The following is an 18,289-nucleotide window of genomic DNA, read 5'->3' as shown; positions in this document are numbered from 1 at the left end:
TTATAGTTTGTTTGCTTATTTCCTTTCCTCATCAGACTATTTTTCCTTGTTGGAGCCCTTGGGCTTATAGCATCCAGCTTTTCCAACTTTCCTTTTAGTAAGGGTAAAAGAGACTAACTATGGTAGACAACTCTTCTAGGAGTGGGCCACTTCAAAATCAAACCAATGTTCTCTGGTCTTCGATAGTGCCATAGCCTCTGTACCATGGTCTTCCACTATCTTGAGTTAGAGTTCTCTTGCTTGAGGGTACATTCGGGCACACTATTCTATCTTACATCTCATCCTCTTGTTTTATTAAGTTTTTATAGTTTATATATGAAAGATTTATTTTAATGTTGTTCCTGTTCTTAAAATATCTTATTTTAATTGTTAATTAGTCCTCTTTTAGTTTCCTTATTTCCTTTCCTCACTAGGTTATTTTCCCTGTTCGAGCCCTCGGGCTAATAGCATCCTGCTTTTCCTCCCCCCCCCTATCATAAAGACATAAGCGATGTCATGCATTTCATGGTCACTTTAATATGTCAAGGGGAAAATCAAGCTTAATTAAGTCAAGATTTTAAAAAGGGGAATAATTCTCTTTTAGTTAAAACACATTAAAAAAAAGATGATATGGGTGATATGCCCTGCATGACTCAAAGGTTATATTTCTTTTACTATTTTCTTAAAATGTTTCCCATTGTTTCAGATGCTGCACTATTTCTTACTGAATTAATTTAGTTTACAAATGTTTATTTTATCAATTCAGTCATTCAACGGTTAATTTTATTTCTTATTTTTTTTCGTTTATTACAAGGTTTCGGAGACGCAGTGAACTGCGAAGAAGGCTGGAAGAGCGTTGAGCGATATGTGGACGAGCAGTTCAATAAATTTTTCCAGGATGAATCTGGACTTAACCGAAAGAATATCCAGGACCACAGAGTGCATTGCTGTCTCTACTTCATCCCTCCCTATGGCCATGGGTAAGTCAAATTGGATAGGAGGAAAAGAGAGAGAGAGAGAGAGAGAGAGAGAGAGAGAGAGAGAGAGATTATATATATATATATATATATATATATATATATATATATATATATATATATATATATGTGTGTGTGTGTGTGTGTGTGTGTGTGTGTGTGTGTGTGTGTGTACAATGAAAAGACTTGATTAGAGTTAATACTTTCGTCCATTAGTGACATCAACATACTCGACAATAAGCATACACATCGTTCGTTCCTTGCAGACTCACAGCCATAGCCCCAAAGAATACATTATACAAAAGGTCGTATTTATACAGGAGAATTTGATCCCTCAGCTGTCAGTTACTTGATAATTCCAGATAAGTCAGATTTTATATGAGAGGATAATATTGGATAATACAGGATTAACGGGAAACAAACCAATATGGCCAGTGGAGATTGTGAGATTAGAATTAATGCTAGGGCATATATATGATGAAGTGTGGGACAGAGGTAGATGGAGAATGCTGGCTAGAAACATCGACCCCACATAAAGTGAGAAAAGATGCAGACAAAGAAGAAGAGGAGAAGTACTGTCTATTTAAAAGGCTTCTAACAATATTCCCTTGGGTATAGGCATTATTGAATTCTTTTTTCTTTTTTTTTAATTGCCTGTAGCAAAGTTCAACAATTTAAACATAAGCCCTGGTCTGTTTTCAGTTAATCCGGTATTATCATCTTGTCTAAAATCTGACTTATGTGGAATCATCAAGAAGCTGTCAACTGAGGGATCCAATTCTCCTGTATAAATACGATCTCTTTGTATATGTATCATCATTACGAGTCCATGGATGCCACTAATAATACGAAAGTACTAACTCCAATCAAGTCTTTTCATTTTTCCTTTCGTGGCTGTAATACATATCTTAAGCTCATCGCGTGTCAGCTTTCGTGATTTCTACACACACACACACACACACACACGCACGCACACACACACATGACTATTAAACTCTCAAATATCTAGCCACAAATTGTTGTTGATATCGAATTCACTCTTTTAAACGGTGAAAATTCTTTTCTATAAACGCTTCTGTCTGGGCCAATGCCATAAAAGTAATTTTTATATATGCCCAAGACAGAGTCTCTTCGATATTGAAAAGTATTTTGGCTTAATGTTTGGAAATATGAAAGTGTCACGTATGTAAGTACCAAGATTCATAAAACAGCCATTTTACTAATTGACTTCTCTGGTGGAGATGAATTGATTTTAATTCGAAGTATAAATACCTTAATTCGACGGCATATTTTTATACTGGGAAATATAAAATCATAAAAAGTACATAAATATTGTATACACTTTACCCTGGGAATACTTGACATTCAAAGGGGAATATATTCAAGTGCTCTTAAACTGCCCATAATTCGAATTTAATTCCTTTTAGGGAAAGGAACCAGGGGAACTACACAGTACTCTAGAAGTTTTATTCCAGGTGTGACCAAGTTGTGGAATGATCTTCCTAATCGGGTAGTTGAATCAGTAGAACTTCAAAAGTTCAAAGTTGCAGCAGATGCTTTTATGTTGAACATGCTGACAAGCAAGAGAACTCTAACCCAAGACAGTGGAAGGCCATGGTACAGAGGTTATGGCACTACCCAAGACTAGAGAACAATGGTTTGATTTTGGAGTGTCCTTCTCCTAGAAGATCTGCTTATAATAATAATAATAATAATAATAATAATAATAATAATAATAATAATAATAATACAGTACTCACTCTGCTCTCAGCAGTGTGTGTGTGTGTGTGTGTGTGTGTGTGTGCTTGCGGAAGTACTTATTGTTAACATACTAACTGTTTCCTTGACGATGCTTCTTTCAGATTGCGCCAACTCGACGTGGAATTCATGAAGCGTTTGCACCGCAAGGTGAACATCGTGCCTGTCATAGCCAAGGCAGATACTTTAACCAAATCCGAAATTAAGAAGCTCAAGGTCAACATTATCAATGACATAGATGAAAATAAGATTAAGGTGGGTCAGGTTTACTGCGACCATCAGACAGTTGAGAATCTACTATGTGGTTATACTGTAAATATTGTGATTGTAAAGAATATGTACAGTAATTTAACTTTTTAATAAAAAGATGAAAAAAAAAATTATTTCTTTCGTCTAAACAAAGATGTTTCGGCATTAACATTAGAAGGTTTGCTCTTCATTTTCAGGTGAACCGATAAGAAATCATTTTATAGTATGTTCATACTGGCATTAAAGACCTGGTATATCCAATTGATGTATGTTGAACAGGCTGACATAAGTCTCTTTTTATAGTTTACAAATGAAAGGTCTATTTTAATGTTGATACTGTTCTTAGAGTAGTTTATTCAATCATTCATTGCTCTTAGGTTATTTGTTTCCTTATTTCTTTTCCTGACTGGGATATTTTTCCTTGTTGGAGCCCTTGGGTTTATAGCATCCTGCTTTTGCAACTAAAAAAAGTCTCTCATTTCATCAATAGATTACATCTAATTTGAACATAAAACCAGACGCTTCCTGTTTTTCCACTACTTCCATTTCATTTATTGGCAAGATAAAATTTATATTAAAAAGAAAGAGGAAAATCAATAGTTTAGCTTTTCAGTCTCAAAGATGAGGTAATTGTTAACCACTTTGCGCTTACCAAGTTTAAGTTCTTGATTTTCTCTCTAGATTAAGAATTTTAGTTTGCTTTTAGGGAATGGCACCTTTTTTTTAAATAGTCATGTAAAAATCCAAATATTTATATTGAAAACATTTATTTGTATGTATGATAAAAAAAAATTATTAGGAAACGAAAAGAATGAACCATACATACATTTGAATGTATGTAAACACGCACAAGGTACACATTGAGGTATCCATTGTCACGATGTTCTCTAGCTTATACTGTATAATATTTAATGACCATTCTTTCTCAAACAGATTTATCAGTTTCCGGAATGTGATTCAGACGAGGACGAAGACTTCAAGCAGCAAGACCGCGAACTGAAAGCTTCCATACCCTTCGCTGTGATAGGCTCCAACTGCATCATCGAAGTTGCAGGGAAGAAGATGAGGGGGAGACAGTATCCGTGGGGCATTGTGGAAGGCAAGTTTGCTGCAACTGCAGCTGAGCTTGTTTTGGAGGGAGATCCATCTTTAGGATACTTGCTCTCTCGGTTTCATTCCAAAGTTTAACTAATCTTGCAAATTTACAGCTGAACACAGGAATTCTTGGTACACCACGATCTGAAGAAGCGCACCCTGGTGGAGGCAAGGCATCAGTGGTGGGAGGGGCTACACACAGGAACTCTCCGTTCAGTAAGGGTGTGACAGTGTGCACTTCCCCAGAGCGAGGTATGCCAGGAATTACTGTCTAACTGTACATGCCTCTATACACAGCAGTTTTCTAAGGCTACACAATAGATTAAAAACAAATTGTAGGATTTTGCGTGTAGTATAATTCTAAAAGGGTTTTAAAAAAGTTTTGAATAATCAAAGGATGTAAATTGTATTAATCTTTATTCTGGCGAGATATTTATAATTTTGGAAAAAAAAAATTAGTTATCTCAGATTTTGAAATCTGAAAGCCAGCCCTTTTTCATTATGTCCTCGTGCGGTAGGGACTACATTGTACAAGTGAAAAGGAATTTACAGAGAGCTTGCATTTCATTTGCTAAAGTAAATACCTTTTTAGTATGTTTTTTTTTTTTATTCATTGAAGATATGATTACTTTTCAAAATGTATCCCACTGAGCCAAAGTCATGTTTATTCTTAATTTTATTTCATTAAGAAAAAGTAATGAAAGTTTGTCAAAAAATGGGAAGCATCGCAACTTTTATCTTGAATTATATTCAAGCAAAAGAGTTCCTAATTTAAATGGGTGTTTTTTTTTTTTTTTATCATATATGCATACACATAATATATATACATATATATATATATATATATATATATATATATATATATATATATATATATATATATATATATATATTAGGACTAGCTTCTTCTTTGTCTACACCTTTCCCACTTCTATGTGGGGTCGATGTTTATGGTCAGTTTTCTCCATCTATCTCTGTCCCACACTTCATCACCGGTCAATCCCTTTGATCGAAGGTCATCCCTGATACAGTCAATCTACCTTCGCTTTGGTCTCTCTCTCCTTCTCGTTCCCTGTACCTCCATTTTCAACACTCTCCTCTTCTCATGACATGACCATACCACCTCAGTCTACTTTCTTGGATCTTATCTGATAGTTTTCTAACTCCTGCGGTACCCCTAATTACTTCATTCCGTATCTTATCTCTTCTTGTCACACATCCATCTCAACATTCTCATCTCTGCCACATCGATCTTCTTTTCTTCTGTCTTCTTTATTGCCCACGTCTCCGCTCCATACATCATTGCCGGTCTCACAACTGTCCTGTGTACTTTACCTTACAACTTAACCCCTATTTTCGTGTCGCATTGGACTACACACACTTTTTTTTCCAATTCTTCCATCCTGCTTGTATTCTTTGGTTTATATCTGCCCCCAGGTCACCATCCTCTGCAACTGTTGATCCTAAATACTTGAAATTTTCAACTCTTTTCATTCTCCCTCCTTGTAAACTAACTTCCCCATTCCCCCCATTTTTCAGTCTCAAATACTCTGTCTTTTTCCTGCTGATCTTCAATCCTCTATTTTCCATTTCTCTTCTCCACTCCTCCAGTTTCTCTTCTACTACCTCTCGCCTAGTGCTACACAGTATAACATCATCAGCAAAAAGCATACACCAAGGAGACTGATCTCTAATATCTTGTGTTACTACATCCATGACCAGATCAAATAGGTAAGGGCTCAATGCAGACCCCTGATGTAGTCCCACATTTACTGGGAAACTTTCTGTTAAGCCTATACTGCTCTTAACATTTGCTTCTGCCCTCTCATACATATCTTGGGTGATTCTTACGTATTACTCAGGGACTCCCCTTTCTCTCTTACATCTCCACAGCTCCTGACGTGGTACTCGATCGTATGCCTTTTCCATGTCAATAAAGAACATATGTAATCCTTTCTGTTTCTCCTGATGTTTTTCTATCGTCTGCCTCAAAGCAAATATTGCTTCTACAGTCCCTCTTCCAGGTATGAATCCAAATTGTTCCTCACCAATTGTTGTTTCATCTCTGAGTCTCTTCTCAATGATCTTCTCCCATATTTTCATAGTATAGCTTATCAGCTTTATGCCTCTGTAGTTGCCACATTCCTGGATGTCTCCCTTCCCCTTATAGATGGGAATGATTAGGCTCCTCCAATCCTCTGGCATCTTTTCCTGATTGAAGATCTTCTGCGTCAGGTCCCACGAGATATCTATGCCTTCCTCTCCAAGACTCTTCCATGCCTCTACTGGTATATTATCCGGTCCTGCAGCTTTACTATTTTTCATGTTCTTTACTGCTTGTTCTACTTCTCTTCTAGTCACTCCTATGGTAATTGTCTCGTTTGGAAGTACATCTTCAAATACTGTTCTTGGGTTCTCCTCATTCAATAGTCCTTCAAAATAAGTTTCCCACCTTCTTTTAATTTTTTTCTCTTCTGCTAGAACTATACCATTGCTATCTTTTATTTGCCTTATCTGTGTCAGGTCTTTAGATGCAGCATCTCTGGCCTTAGAAATTCGTGATATTTTCTTCTCACAGAATAAGGTCTTCAGTTTCCTCTTGAAAGCCATAGTATCTTCAATTATTCGGATGTCTCGTGGGAGCCTGTTGTATAGTCTAGGGGCTGCATATTAGATCGTAAATAGTTGTTGATGGGCACCATAATAAGTATAGGAATGTAATACTTGGTGTTCCTCAGGATAGTGTTCTTGGCCCATTACCTTTTACACTATATACACATGACATGTGGTTTGGTCTAGAAAACAAGCTTGTTGCATATGCAGATGATGCTATTCTCTTTGCATCAATTCCATCTCCTGAATGTAGATCTGGGGTTGCTGAATCCCTTAATAGAGATCTAGCTAGAATTAGTGCATGGTGCAAATTATGGGTTATAAATTTGAATCCTAACAAAACTCAAAGTATGATTGTAAGAGGGTCAAGGACAGTGGCTCCTCAACATCCGGATCTCAGCATTGATAATGTTTCTTTAACTTTGTATGACTCTTAAAATTTTAGCTGTGATTTTTGACAGCAAATTTACACTTGAGAAACACATCAGGTCTGTGTCTTCTTCATTTGCACAAAAAATTGGCTCATTGAGAGTCTTTTAAGATAAATTTTTTTCTGGAGAAGTGTTTTAATTCTTTCATTCCACCTTGTTTCAAGTATTGTTCTCCTGTCTGGTCTTAAGCTGCTGATTCTCATCTTAATTTGTTGGACAGGAACTTATCTAATAAATTTCTTATTCCTGCTCTAGATATTAATCTTTGGCACCGTCGTTCAATTAGTTCATTATGCATGTTGCATAAGATTTTTTTATAATTCTGCCCATCCTTTACATTCCGATCTTACCCGGACAGTTCCATCCTGTTCGTAATACTAGGCATTTAGTTAATTCTAATGGTCAGGCCTTCTCCATCATGAGGCTCAATACTACACAGTATTCTAGAAGTTTTATTCCAACTGTGACCAAGTTGTGGAATGATTTTCCTAATCGGGTAGTTGAATCAGTGGAACTTCGAAAGGTCAAACTTACAGCAAATGTTTTTATGTTGGACAGACTGACATGAGTATTTTTATAGTTTATGTGAAATATCTGTTTTAATGTTGTTAATGTTTTTAAAATATTTTATTTTGATTGTTATTATCAAGAATAGCAATAATAATAACCAAATGATGTTAATATTATTTTTATGTAATATTGATAGTAATGATGATATTTCAGGGGCAGTACAAGAATTATCTTTTTATCATTATGATAAAATATGTTCATTCAATACTTATAATCAAAATGTTGGGTCAAGTACTGTGTGTGTTTGATTTTATACGAATAATACAGTTCAGTGACATAGGAACTTTACTGTATAGTGTAAATTATAGCAGTTTTTTATCTTTATACCATGAATTTATTAATTAGGGGGTTTATAAATTAATACAAACCTCTTTATCAAGAAAAAAGAAAATCTCCCAACCCCCAGCTTTGCTCGCCAAGTGGGTATTGGGCTGCTTCAAACACAAAACTCCAGGGTCTATTTTCAGTTTCAGTCCGCTCCTGGTGTATATACGATATATATATGCAACCGTATGTAACACCATGACCACTAATACAAACATACACACACATATATATATATACATATATATATATATATATATATATATATATATATATATGTATGTATAACTATATATATATATATATATATATATATATATATATATATATATAAGTAGGCTATATAGATAGATTAGATAGATGATATACATATATATATATATATATATATATATATATATATATAGATATAGATATAGATATATATATAGATATATATATATATATATATATATATATATATATATATATATATATATATGTATGTATATATAAGTATGTAGATATATTACATAGATGATATACATACATACACACACACACACACACATATATATATATATATATATATATATATATATGTATATATATACACACATATATATATACATATATATATATATATATATATATATATATATATATATGTATATATATATATGTGTGTATATATATACATATATATATATATATATATATATATATATATATATGTGTGTGTGTGTATATATATATATGTATATATATATATTTATATATATATATATATTTATATATGTGTGTGTGTATGTATATGTGTATGTATATACTTTATATACTGCATATGTATATATACTGTATATATAGTGCGTTTATGGTGTTACAAGCAGTTGTTATCATATACATAGATTTCGTGACTAAATTCCGACGCTATATTTGAATTCACATTAATAGCCGAGTTTCATTGAATTACCTTAAACATTATTCCCAATACATTATGAAGGTCACAGTGACCCAAGCAAAATTTACTAGATCGTCTCGATGATTTCTTCTTCTTTCTCTTCAGTGGAGAACTCTTTGCACTGCGACTTCGTCAAACTGCGCACAATGCTCATCTCGACGCACATGCAGGACATGAAAGAAGTCACTCAAGACGTCCATTACGAGAATTTCCGAGCGCAGTGTATCTCACAAATGCAGGTCAGAGTATAGTATGTCATGTTTGTTTCTGGAAGTGTAGGTTGTTCGGCGATTGTTTACACTCAGGGCAAGTCACAAAATGTCTTAAATGTCTTCCATAGAATACCACAAACATCTCTTGGTTTTATATTTGACTTTAGTTGCATTGCTTGAAATATTTAGGTCTACCTCATTTAAAATGATGGATGGTTTTTTTTAACTAGGAATGTTTACATTGAAGTTCAATATGTTGAAAGTATTTTTGTATGTAGTAGTTTCCAATGTTGCTATGTAATATAAGTCAGTGAAGCTTATTTGGGTTTATCTATCGAACGCATTTATCCTATTTCATGACGACAATGTATAAACAACTCAAATACATTACATGGAAAGGCTCACGATTAGATACAGTAGTAAATATAATACATAATAAAACTACAATGTAAACGTGAAATAATACATCCTTAAATGTCTCTGTTCTCATATACCCCCATGAGTTATATACATAACATATCTTAAGATACACTCAGATAAACTTCTATGATAAAATGCTGTTAAGTTTCGTCTTAGGAGTAGAAAAGAATTCCAGCCTGTTATCAAACTTACATTTTCCTCGCGCTTTAAACTTTTAGATTTGATGTAGGGAAGACTGAGCTATCATTAGAATTTATTTGTGAAATGTGGATATATTAGTAATCTGAAAGAATGTAGATTTCCATTCAATTGTCATTAATAATTATAGATATATAGAAATTATTTCTATTACACAATGAGCATATGACCTACCACTCTTGATCTAAGTACTATAATGTATATTAAAATATCAGTGATATGGTGGATAAAGCATTGAGAGACTAACCAGTTGAGATTTGTCTGTCCTGCATATACTTCCAAGCATATTTTCAGAGGTTGTGAAGTATTTAGTATTTAGTGTAACTATTATGTATGCAAGTCCTGTTATGTAAATGTTCATTTAACCTATTTTTTTTTTTTTTTTTTTTTTTTTTTTATGTGTGAGGGGTCATCGACATGATATCGAAGTCAGTCTTTAGATCAGACATATCTGACACAATTCAACTAATAGCCCTCCTTATCTAACTTTAGGCTATCCCCGTTTTATTGCCATAGCCTCTGTACCATGGTCTTCCATTGTCTTGGGTTAGAGTTCTCTTGCTTGAGGGTACAATATTCTATCTAATTTCTCTTCCTCTTGTTTTGTTAAAGTTTACATAATTTATATGGGAGATATTTATTTTAATGCTGTTACTCTTTTTAAGATATTTTATTTTTCCTTTTTTCCTTTCCTCACTGGGCTATTTTCCCTGTTGGGGGCTTATAGCATCCTTCTTTTCCAACTAGGGTTGTAGCTTAGCAAGTAACGATAATAATAATAATAATAATAATAATTAATTCATGTGTTTCCTTCCCTTTGTGCACTTTAGCAGGTGGCCATGAAAGAGAGAAACAAATTGAAGCGAGAAAGCGCAGCCAACTTCGACCACGTAGGAGACGCCGATAAACTCTTACAACAAAAGGATGAAGAGGTAAATTTAATTACTTTTACTCACATTATAACATAAGTGAAATTTCACGTGACTTTCAGCTGCACAGTCAGTAGTTTGCTGTCTTTAGTTTCACACTTCCTACGCAGCTACTGTATCATATGTACATTACATTATATAACGTCTAAATCCTTCTTTGGGCATCAAATCTGTGTTTCCCTATTGCTTGTAGATAAATATAAATTATTTTTGTATCTTTTACTCTCCGATTTATCAATAAATCAATTGTATTTGTCTTTTATTTTTTCAATGGAGGTTTCTATCCTGTTTCATACTGTATTAAGACGTGTTCGTTTTTCCTTGGAAATTTTTTCCTTCTCTTTTTGCACTTTCACGTTTACAATTTCCATTTTAGGTCTCTATTGAAAATATTCTATGTTTCATTTAAATATATGATCTTGAAAATCAATATCTTTATTCTGTATTTTTTTTTATTTAGTGTAAAATATTTAATCCGCCCAAAATTGATACAATAACGTCTAAATTTAATTTCTATATTGGTATTTTTTTTTATTTGTGTTTATTTTATTACCAGTCAAAGATGAAGTACCTTGAGAAAATATAGTGTCTATAATGAAGCATCACTGCTGTATATTGGAGGCTATTTCAATCATAAAGTGTATTTTCTTAAATTTCTCTACGGAATTTGTTAATATATAATGTTTTCCCCAGATCCGACGCATGCAAGAAATGCTGAGTCAGATGCAGGAGAAACTGAAGGAAACTGGGAAAGAGCAAGCGTCGGCTCTCTGCCTTGAGCCGGGGAAGCGGGACTCTGTGGTCAACGTCTGATGGCAACAACCAAGTGTTCTTTCTACCAGTGTACATGTTCAGTGTGTGGTGTGGTGTCTGTCACAGATATCCTTGTGGACCATGACTTTAAACCCGGTGCTTTATTAGTGACATTGCTAGTAATGTATTATCATCATCATCATTATTATTACCATTATTATTTCAGTTATTTTCTATTTTCCATTCCTTAGAAGACATATTAAGTGTGAACTAACAGTAAGGAATATCTCTACAAATCTTTGTACAGAGGTGATCATGGACTGGTGTAGTTGCATTCATGATTTTGAAAATTGGGTGCATCGATGTTGATAATCTGGTGAGATTAAATCAATATTTCAGTGAGACCAAACGAACCTTGTACATGTACTCGTATCTGATAAGTAGCGCATACGAATCCTTGTCTCATTGATCGTGCTTATATCACATCTGATATACCAGCGTTCATTCCATCATCGATTTTTTTTCCTTTTGAAATTAGAAGAAAGTTCCAGTGTTTTATCACCACATAACTGTATTTCATAAGGATACTTTTTTGGATTACTACCTTTTGTTATATAACTATGTAAACACAATTTCAGAAGCCTTGCATACAGGGAAATGTTGACCTCTCTATTTGTAATATCGAAGTGTAGAGTAATTGCTCAAATTTACTCTGATGTAGTCTCCATCCCCCTCACGGATCTTCTTCTTCTTCTTCTTCTTCTTCTTGTACTGTGGGCACTTCTTGTGCTTGTTCCAAGCGATATGGTCTTACTTCCCTTTTGAACGGTTTTTAGGGTTACATGCTTTGAAGGTTGACCCCTGGGCACTTGAAAATTGACCCTTGACCTTTTAGTGATCAGTTTGGGCTTTGAAAGACACATATCAAGCAATTTATGATACATCATTCCCCTTTAAGCTAAGTCTCAGCCTTGGAATCTTGATTATCACTTTTGTATAGAGTCTGACCATCCTGCTTCAGAAGCTTATCCTTAACCATCTAAGATCTCTCCTTTGGTAAGCACTCAAGACCTGGGATTTTAAAGATCCTTTTAGGGCTGGCTTGAACCTTTTAGACCTAATGATAGGACTTGTCAAGACCTCACCTATATGGGCTTTTAATCCTCTTTCGTGCATCACCAATTGTGTATGTGTTCGTGTGCCTCTATAATGCTTGTTGGAAACTTTTTATAAGAAAGGGAATTGTGTGTTCGGTGTATTATGTGTTTGCGGATAATAGAACTGCTTGAACGATGTCATTTTATATCAATAAACCACTTTTCAGACATGTGTGTTAATCCTATATTGGTGTTTTGCAGGACTGGGTCATTCTCTAAAAGATTTTTGTATACTGCTAGACTCCTTTTCTGACTGCTGCTATCATTATGACGGAAATGTTTCAAGTTGTCTTCACTATTATGCTTTTTGTGAAAAGCTTTTTGAAAATTCTTTACCTTTTACATCATTTTCCAATAAAATGTTTAGATTGTAAGAGCAATCTGTTATATCTTCAAATAGGTTTATTTGCAATTTGTTAATACATCATATGATATGTTTTCCTGCACCGATCTTGACTTATCACAAAGAGGATCATCTATATCTTCAAGTTCTATTGTTACATTGATTCATTTAATTGCTTTGGTACGGTAACGAGAATAAGTGAGTAAAGAATACATACACTGATGCCGTAAATTCCATATCAATCTGTAATAAAACCATCATATTGAAGATACAAGTAAAATTCATGAAACGTTTTGGCACATCTCTCCTCAAAAAAACTTATGAATCAAAATCGAATTCTCGAAAATGTGGTTGTGTCGAAACTTTTGATGCTTTTGGGGACAGAATTCGTAATTTTATATCTTCAGAACTTTCTACAATTAAAAAAAAAAAACAATTTTAAGCACAAATTATCTCCAATTTTAATTCATATATTTTCATCAAAGAAAATAAAACTAGCGAGCCAGTGGTCTAATGCTATGAACTGGTCATGTTTCTGAATGTCATAATTAACACAGAGATTTCTTTTATTTTCTGCGATGAATAGATATATTTATGGTAGAAGTTGCTGTGAATAAAGCCTAAAAATACTCAAAATTAGAAGTTGACTGGTGGTGGTTTTACCTTCCGTCGACTTTTCTTCCATTCAGCAGTGTGGGGGTGGTTGAACTTTCAAAGATGCTTAGAAGTACACTCCTGCTTAGACAGACTCACAAAGAACTAACTCTTCCTTGACCTCCAAACAATTGCCGAAATGCTACAGTAAGGTAATGGTGTGGAAGAAGGTTCTAGAGTAAAGGCTACTAAAAAATTATGAAATCGATATTATCAGTTTACTTCCTTTCAAAAGGAAATCAGTCATAAAGACTACATTTGTTAAGATAAAACTGCATGAGAGGAACGGAAAAAACTTATCTCAATTGTTTGTAGAACTTGAGAAAACATAGGACAACCCACCAGCAACGACAATCAGATGGCCATTAGGAGAGCAGAGGGTACAAGAAAAACTTTTAGAATGAGTAATGGGACGCTAATATAACAAGATCTGGTTGGAGTGTAGAAAGTGCAAGTATGGCAATTCTGTTCAGTACTGACTCTGTACTGTATATTGCTTATCCCATTAATGGCAGAAGTAGCAAAGCAGGTAGGATAGAAGCCGCTGCGATTTACTGTATGCAGGATAAATGCTGTATCACCGGAAGGGGCCTTTGAAATTCAGAAAGAATAGAATGTAGTGCAAAAGCAAACTTGTGGCAACTGAATAGCGCACAACAAAGAGCGCCCAGTCGGGAAAGTTGACAGATGGATGCTGTGAGAAGGTACTTGCCGCGCAATCAGCATCACATAATAAATGTATTTGACGGATCACAAGAGGTTCGTATAAGAAAAAGTACCCTAAATGGATTTAATACATTAAATCTAAATGTTTAAGAAGACCCAACCATGAAAAGGAAGTAAACCCAGGTATTGGGAAGGTTGAAGCATTAGATATAGAATATTTCTCATACTTTGAAAACCTGCAAGATTTTGAGGTCGTAAAGTAAAGAACTAATGATCTGATTTTAGGTTGTTAAACTATTGGTAAGTCAGCGCACCCCACATGTGAACTGGGCAAAAAACTACGGTGCATGTATGGAATGTACTTCCCTACGCAGATTTTTAACAGTAGTTTTAAGATAATGAGGTTAATGGCAGCACTCCGTTGAGATGGAATTAGAATGGAGTTGTCTTGAGATGTACAGTGAAACTGACTGATGTCAAATATTGGTTTGACTTGATTTAGTATAAGGATAAAGGAGTAGCCTAGTCAGTGAGAAAAGTAGTAAAATGGAAGTACGTATCCGAGAGAGGGGTTGAAGGAAAGCCCAGAAAAATCCTGGAGAAAGGATATATGTGGAAACCTGGACCAGAAAGGCATTCAGCAGAAAGTGTCCGAAATGAATAGTTTTTTCTTCTATTAACTGAAAGGAATAGTTGGGAGAAAGCGTCAATCCCTGTCTTATTCCATAAATGTAAACACTTTTTTGATAAGGATGATAATGAATTATATTTGGGGAAAAAAATCCGATATGATGGAGGGGAAGTATTTTTACAGAGAAAAACAAATCTGCATAAAATTATTGTAGGTTGAGTAATGGTACATCTTCAACCTTTAGTAATACGAATGTCAAATTTCAATGCACGATTGTTCTCAGCCATCTTTGTCACTTAAATGTCCTCGATATCAAAACATCAGTTGCGATTACAATCAACCAAACTTTCGGGAAACGAAAATCCCATCTTCAGGACTAAACATAAACATTAGCACAAATCAATAGACACTAATTTATTAAATCACTAAACTTCAATTTATGAGGAAAACTCATAAGTTACATTGAAATAAGATGAACTAAAACCAGACTAAGTATTATTGCTATTGCTACTGTTAGTACTAATGGCTCAAAATGATTTGTTATTATTCCGTAAAATTTGGGGGTTTGCTGTTTTTATATTATAATGCCTTCATCATTTTACACGATTTCGTCACAAAAGTAAAACAGCTTCACAAATGAATACGAATATTTGTTTAGAACTGTATAATGAACATCCAGGTATGTCTCTCCTACTAAAGGTGGTCTTGCTAGTGAAGATTACCCATGTAATATGACGCTAGAATTATATATATATATATATATATATATATATATATATATATATCTATATATATATATATATATATATATATATATATATATATATATATATATATATGTGTGTGTGTGTGTGTGTGTCTGTGTCAACATACCTAAAAAGATCAAGTAGAGATTAACCAAATAAGATCTGATTTCTTTTAACTATTCTCACTTATGCTTTTTGACCAAGTTTAAGTGAATTTATGATCTTTGACGTGCTCATTGGACAATTAATTAAATATTCTTATATTACATCACTTTACTCGCAATAGATATTGAAATGTGCAGTACAAACCATCATTTTGTCATGAACTGGATATATTCGACACTGCGCATGCGCGTGTAAAAGTGGTGTGATCCTTGAATCAAAGATGGAGGATGGAGTCACTGAAAGAAAATTATTTACACCCTTCGGTTTTACTCACGTCTATTTTCAAGAGCCTACAAATATATTTTAATAGAATGCCGATTTAAATTTGATCTGAATGATTGTGCAATGATTCATTAACGTGATTATAGTTATTCTTAAAAGAGATTGTAATATTCGAGGTAAAAATTATTAAACGCAGAACGAGAGAGTTGTTCAGTCAAGTGCTGGAGATGTGTGGCGAATGATATAGTCTTTTCGTGTAATATTTGATATTTGCGGAATTACCCAGTCTTAACTCTACATACTTCTTGCGGATCAAGGTAAATAAAACCCAGTATCTGTAAATAACTAGTTGAATATGAATGATTTCTTAAATTGATTAAGGTTATATGGAAACAGTTTTAAATGCTATGCTATAAATGGGTAGCCTACATATTTTAATGAAAAATCCGAAGTTTGAATCCCAATGCACGAGGTCAATTTAAAAATCAGCTGCTAGTTTAATATTAATTGGGATTAATTGAAAAATGGGAAAACAAATCCCAAGGTGTTTTTCTTAGGAAGAGTACAGTATTTCTTTAAAAGCCATACGTCATTCCGTGGACCCTTATGTAAGTTTGAATAGAGAATGCTGAATATGGAATCTATAGATCTTAAAAAGATCTTCCATGTTGTAATATAATTGTTTTATATAGTTATGTAATGATATGTGTGATGTTTTAGTCTGAAATTACTGTCTGAATGAAATTCAGACTTCTTTTTCTTTCTTCTTCTTTTTAGTCAGAAAGCCCCCTCACTGCCGTATCATTTCACAAAATTCTTTTGTCAGAAATGCCATCGTCCAGGGTTTATATAAACAAAGAAAGAATGGTTTTTACACCTAGCTTACCTTTTATACCGATATTTCCCAAATACGTTTTCTGTAAAGCCATACGCTGTTTTATAACTCTAAGAACTTCCGTCTTTATCAAAGGTATTATAACCAAGATGCTGCTGTAATTTTGCAGCCATTTTTCCCATCATTGGAGGTAATTAAGAAAGGCTACTCATAAAATCTTCTTTCATAATTCTAGCTATCTCACACTCGCTTTATGCAATAAATTTTGGGATCTATTACCTGATTTTTGTACCCTTCATTGATATTTGTTAATGAGCTCTTCTGTCATGCAGAATAAATATCGAACATTAAAAATACTGAACTACAGTACAATACTGTCATTCTGTCTCAAAAATTTCTCACTTTTTTTTTTTTTTTTTTTTTTTTTTTACTGAACGCTCCTCTGTTGTCATAATGTTTTGTACACTTATATGACGCGGAAAAGCTCTGCACAGTGTTTACATTGACTACCTACCTATGAGGTGGTCTCCTCCAATCACATGTTTCTACTGGACGAAGGAAATCAGAGATCTGGAGTGATCTCATTTGTACTCGAGGTATTTTAGTCCAAGTCCACATTCCTTAATTTAGGTTAGAGAGAAGCAATTTAGTGTGAGGAAATTTATGTTCGTAGCTTTAATGACCTTCATTTTATTTCTCCCACTCCATGCAACCAGTCTGACTATTATTTATATGAGGATCAAATTCTACTCATTTGTATTGATTAATAATAAAATGCACCAAAAATTTCATCTTTCATTCCCCAAGAGCAGGTTTAGCGATAATGGCCAAACTTCTAACTCAGTCATTCCTCTTTCATAAAATTTCAATTTGTGATATTTGATTTTCTTTGTAACTGGCAATTCTTGTGTCTGCTGAAAGCTGGACAATTAGTCTAGAATCAGCTTTGTTAAAATTCTTCAGATGTAATGTCGAACTTGTTCATAGTTGAAAATGTACTGTATAATGAATGACCTCAGATATACACCCTGTTTAGAGACCGTTGAATAATGGGTTGTAGCCTACTGATATATGTTGATGCCTATTGAATATCATCGAGTTTGACTATTTTGAAAAGAATGACGAGTAGTAGGTCATGTACACTCAATATATATGATGTCACTAAAGAACAAGATTTTCAAATTATGATGAACTTCGAAATACATAATCGTGACCCCTGTTTGATGCTTAGTCTGCTGTCAAATGACACTTGGTATTCAAAATCGGCTGTAGGACATGATGCCGAATGCACTTTTGCCGAAGCCAAGAAGCCCAACGGTCATGAGAGCGAACGGACAAGAAGCCGAACAGTCGTGAAGCCGAATGGACAAGAAGCCGAACGGTCATGAAGCCGACCGGACAAGAAGCTGAACGGACAAGAAG

General features: G+C 34.1%; 2 protein-coding genes across 7 annotated transcripts in view; both read left to right on the top strand.

Moving 5' to 3' along the window:
- The window catches only part of Septin4 (septin 4), a 357,181-nt gene extending 343,297 nt beyond the window's left edge, over window positions 1–13,884 (top strand). For 5 of the 6 annotated variants that reach the window (XM_068360037.1, XM_068360036.1, XM_068360039.1 and 2 more), the window contains 6 exons: window positions 794–959; window positions 2,819–2,969; window positions 3,897–4,062; window positions 9,042–9,175; window positions 10,597–10,698; window positions 11,389–13,884. In XM_068360037.1, the coding sequence (XP_068216138.1) occupies window positions 794–959; window positions 2,819–2,969; window positions 3,897–4,062; window positions 9,042–9,175; window positions 10,597–10,698; window positions 11,389–11,508 (839 nt within the window). In that variant the 3' untranslated portion in view covers window positions 11,509–13,884. The remainder of the gene's footprint in view (window positions 1–793; window positions 960–2,818; window positions 2,970–3,896; window positions 4,063–9,041; window positions 9,176–10,596; window positions 10,699–11,388) is intronic. The other variant, XM_068360040.1, reaches the window with a different exon arrangement.
- Window positions 13,885–15,957: 2,073 nt separating this feature from the next.
- Window positions 15,958–18,289, top strand: part of LOC137628806 (eukaryotic translation initiation factor 2D-like) — a 301,426-nt gene continuing 299,094 nt past the window's right edge. Inside the window, exon 1 of the mRNA XM_068360030.1 lies at window positions 15,958–17,463. Coding sequence (XP_068216131.1) covers window positions 17,407–17,463 — 57 coding nt within the window. The 5' untranslated portion in view covers window positions 15,958–17,406. The remainder of the gene's footprint in view (window positions 17,464–18,289) is intronic.

This window comes from Palaemon carinicauda, chromosome 36 (genome assembly GCF_036898095.1).
Source record: "Palaemon carinicauda isolate YSFRI2023 chromosome 36, ASM3689809v2, whole genome shotgun sequence".
NCBI classification, from domain to species: domain Eukaryota; kingdom Metazoa; phylum Arthropoda; class Malacostraca; order Decapoda; family Palaemonidae; genus Palaemon; species Palaemon carinicauda.
The sequence above is the reverse complement of the archived record's forward strand: the minus strand, read 5'-3'. Positions and strand labels throughout refer to the sequence as shown.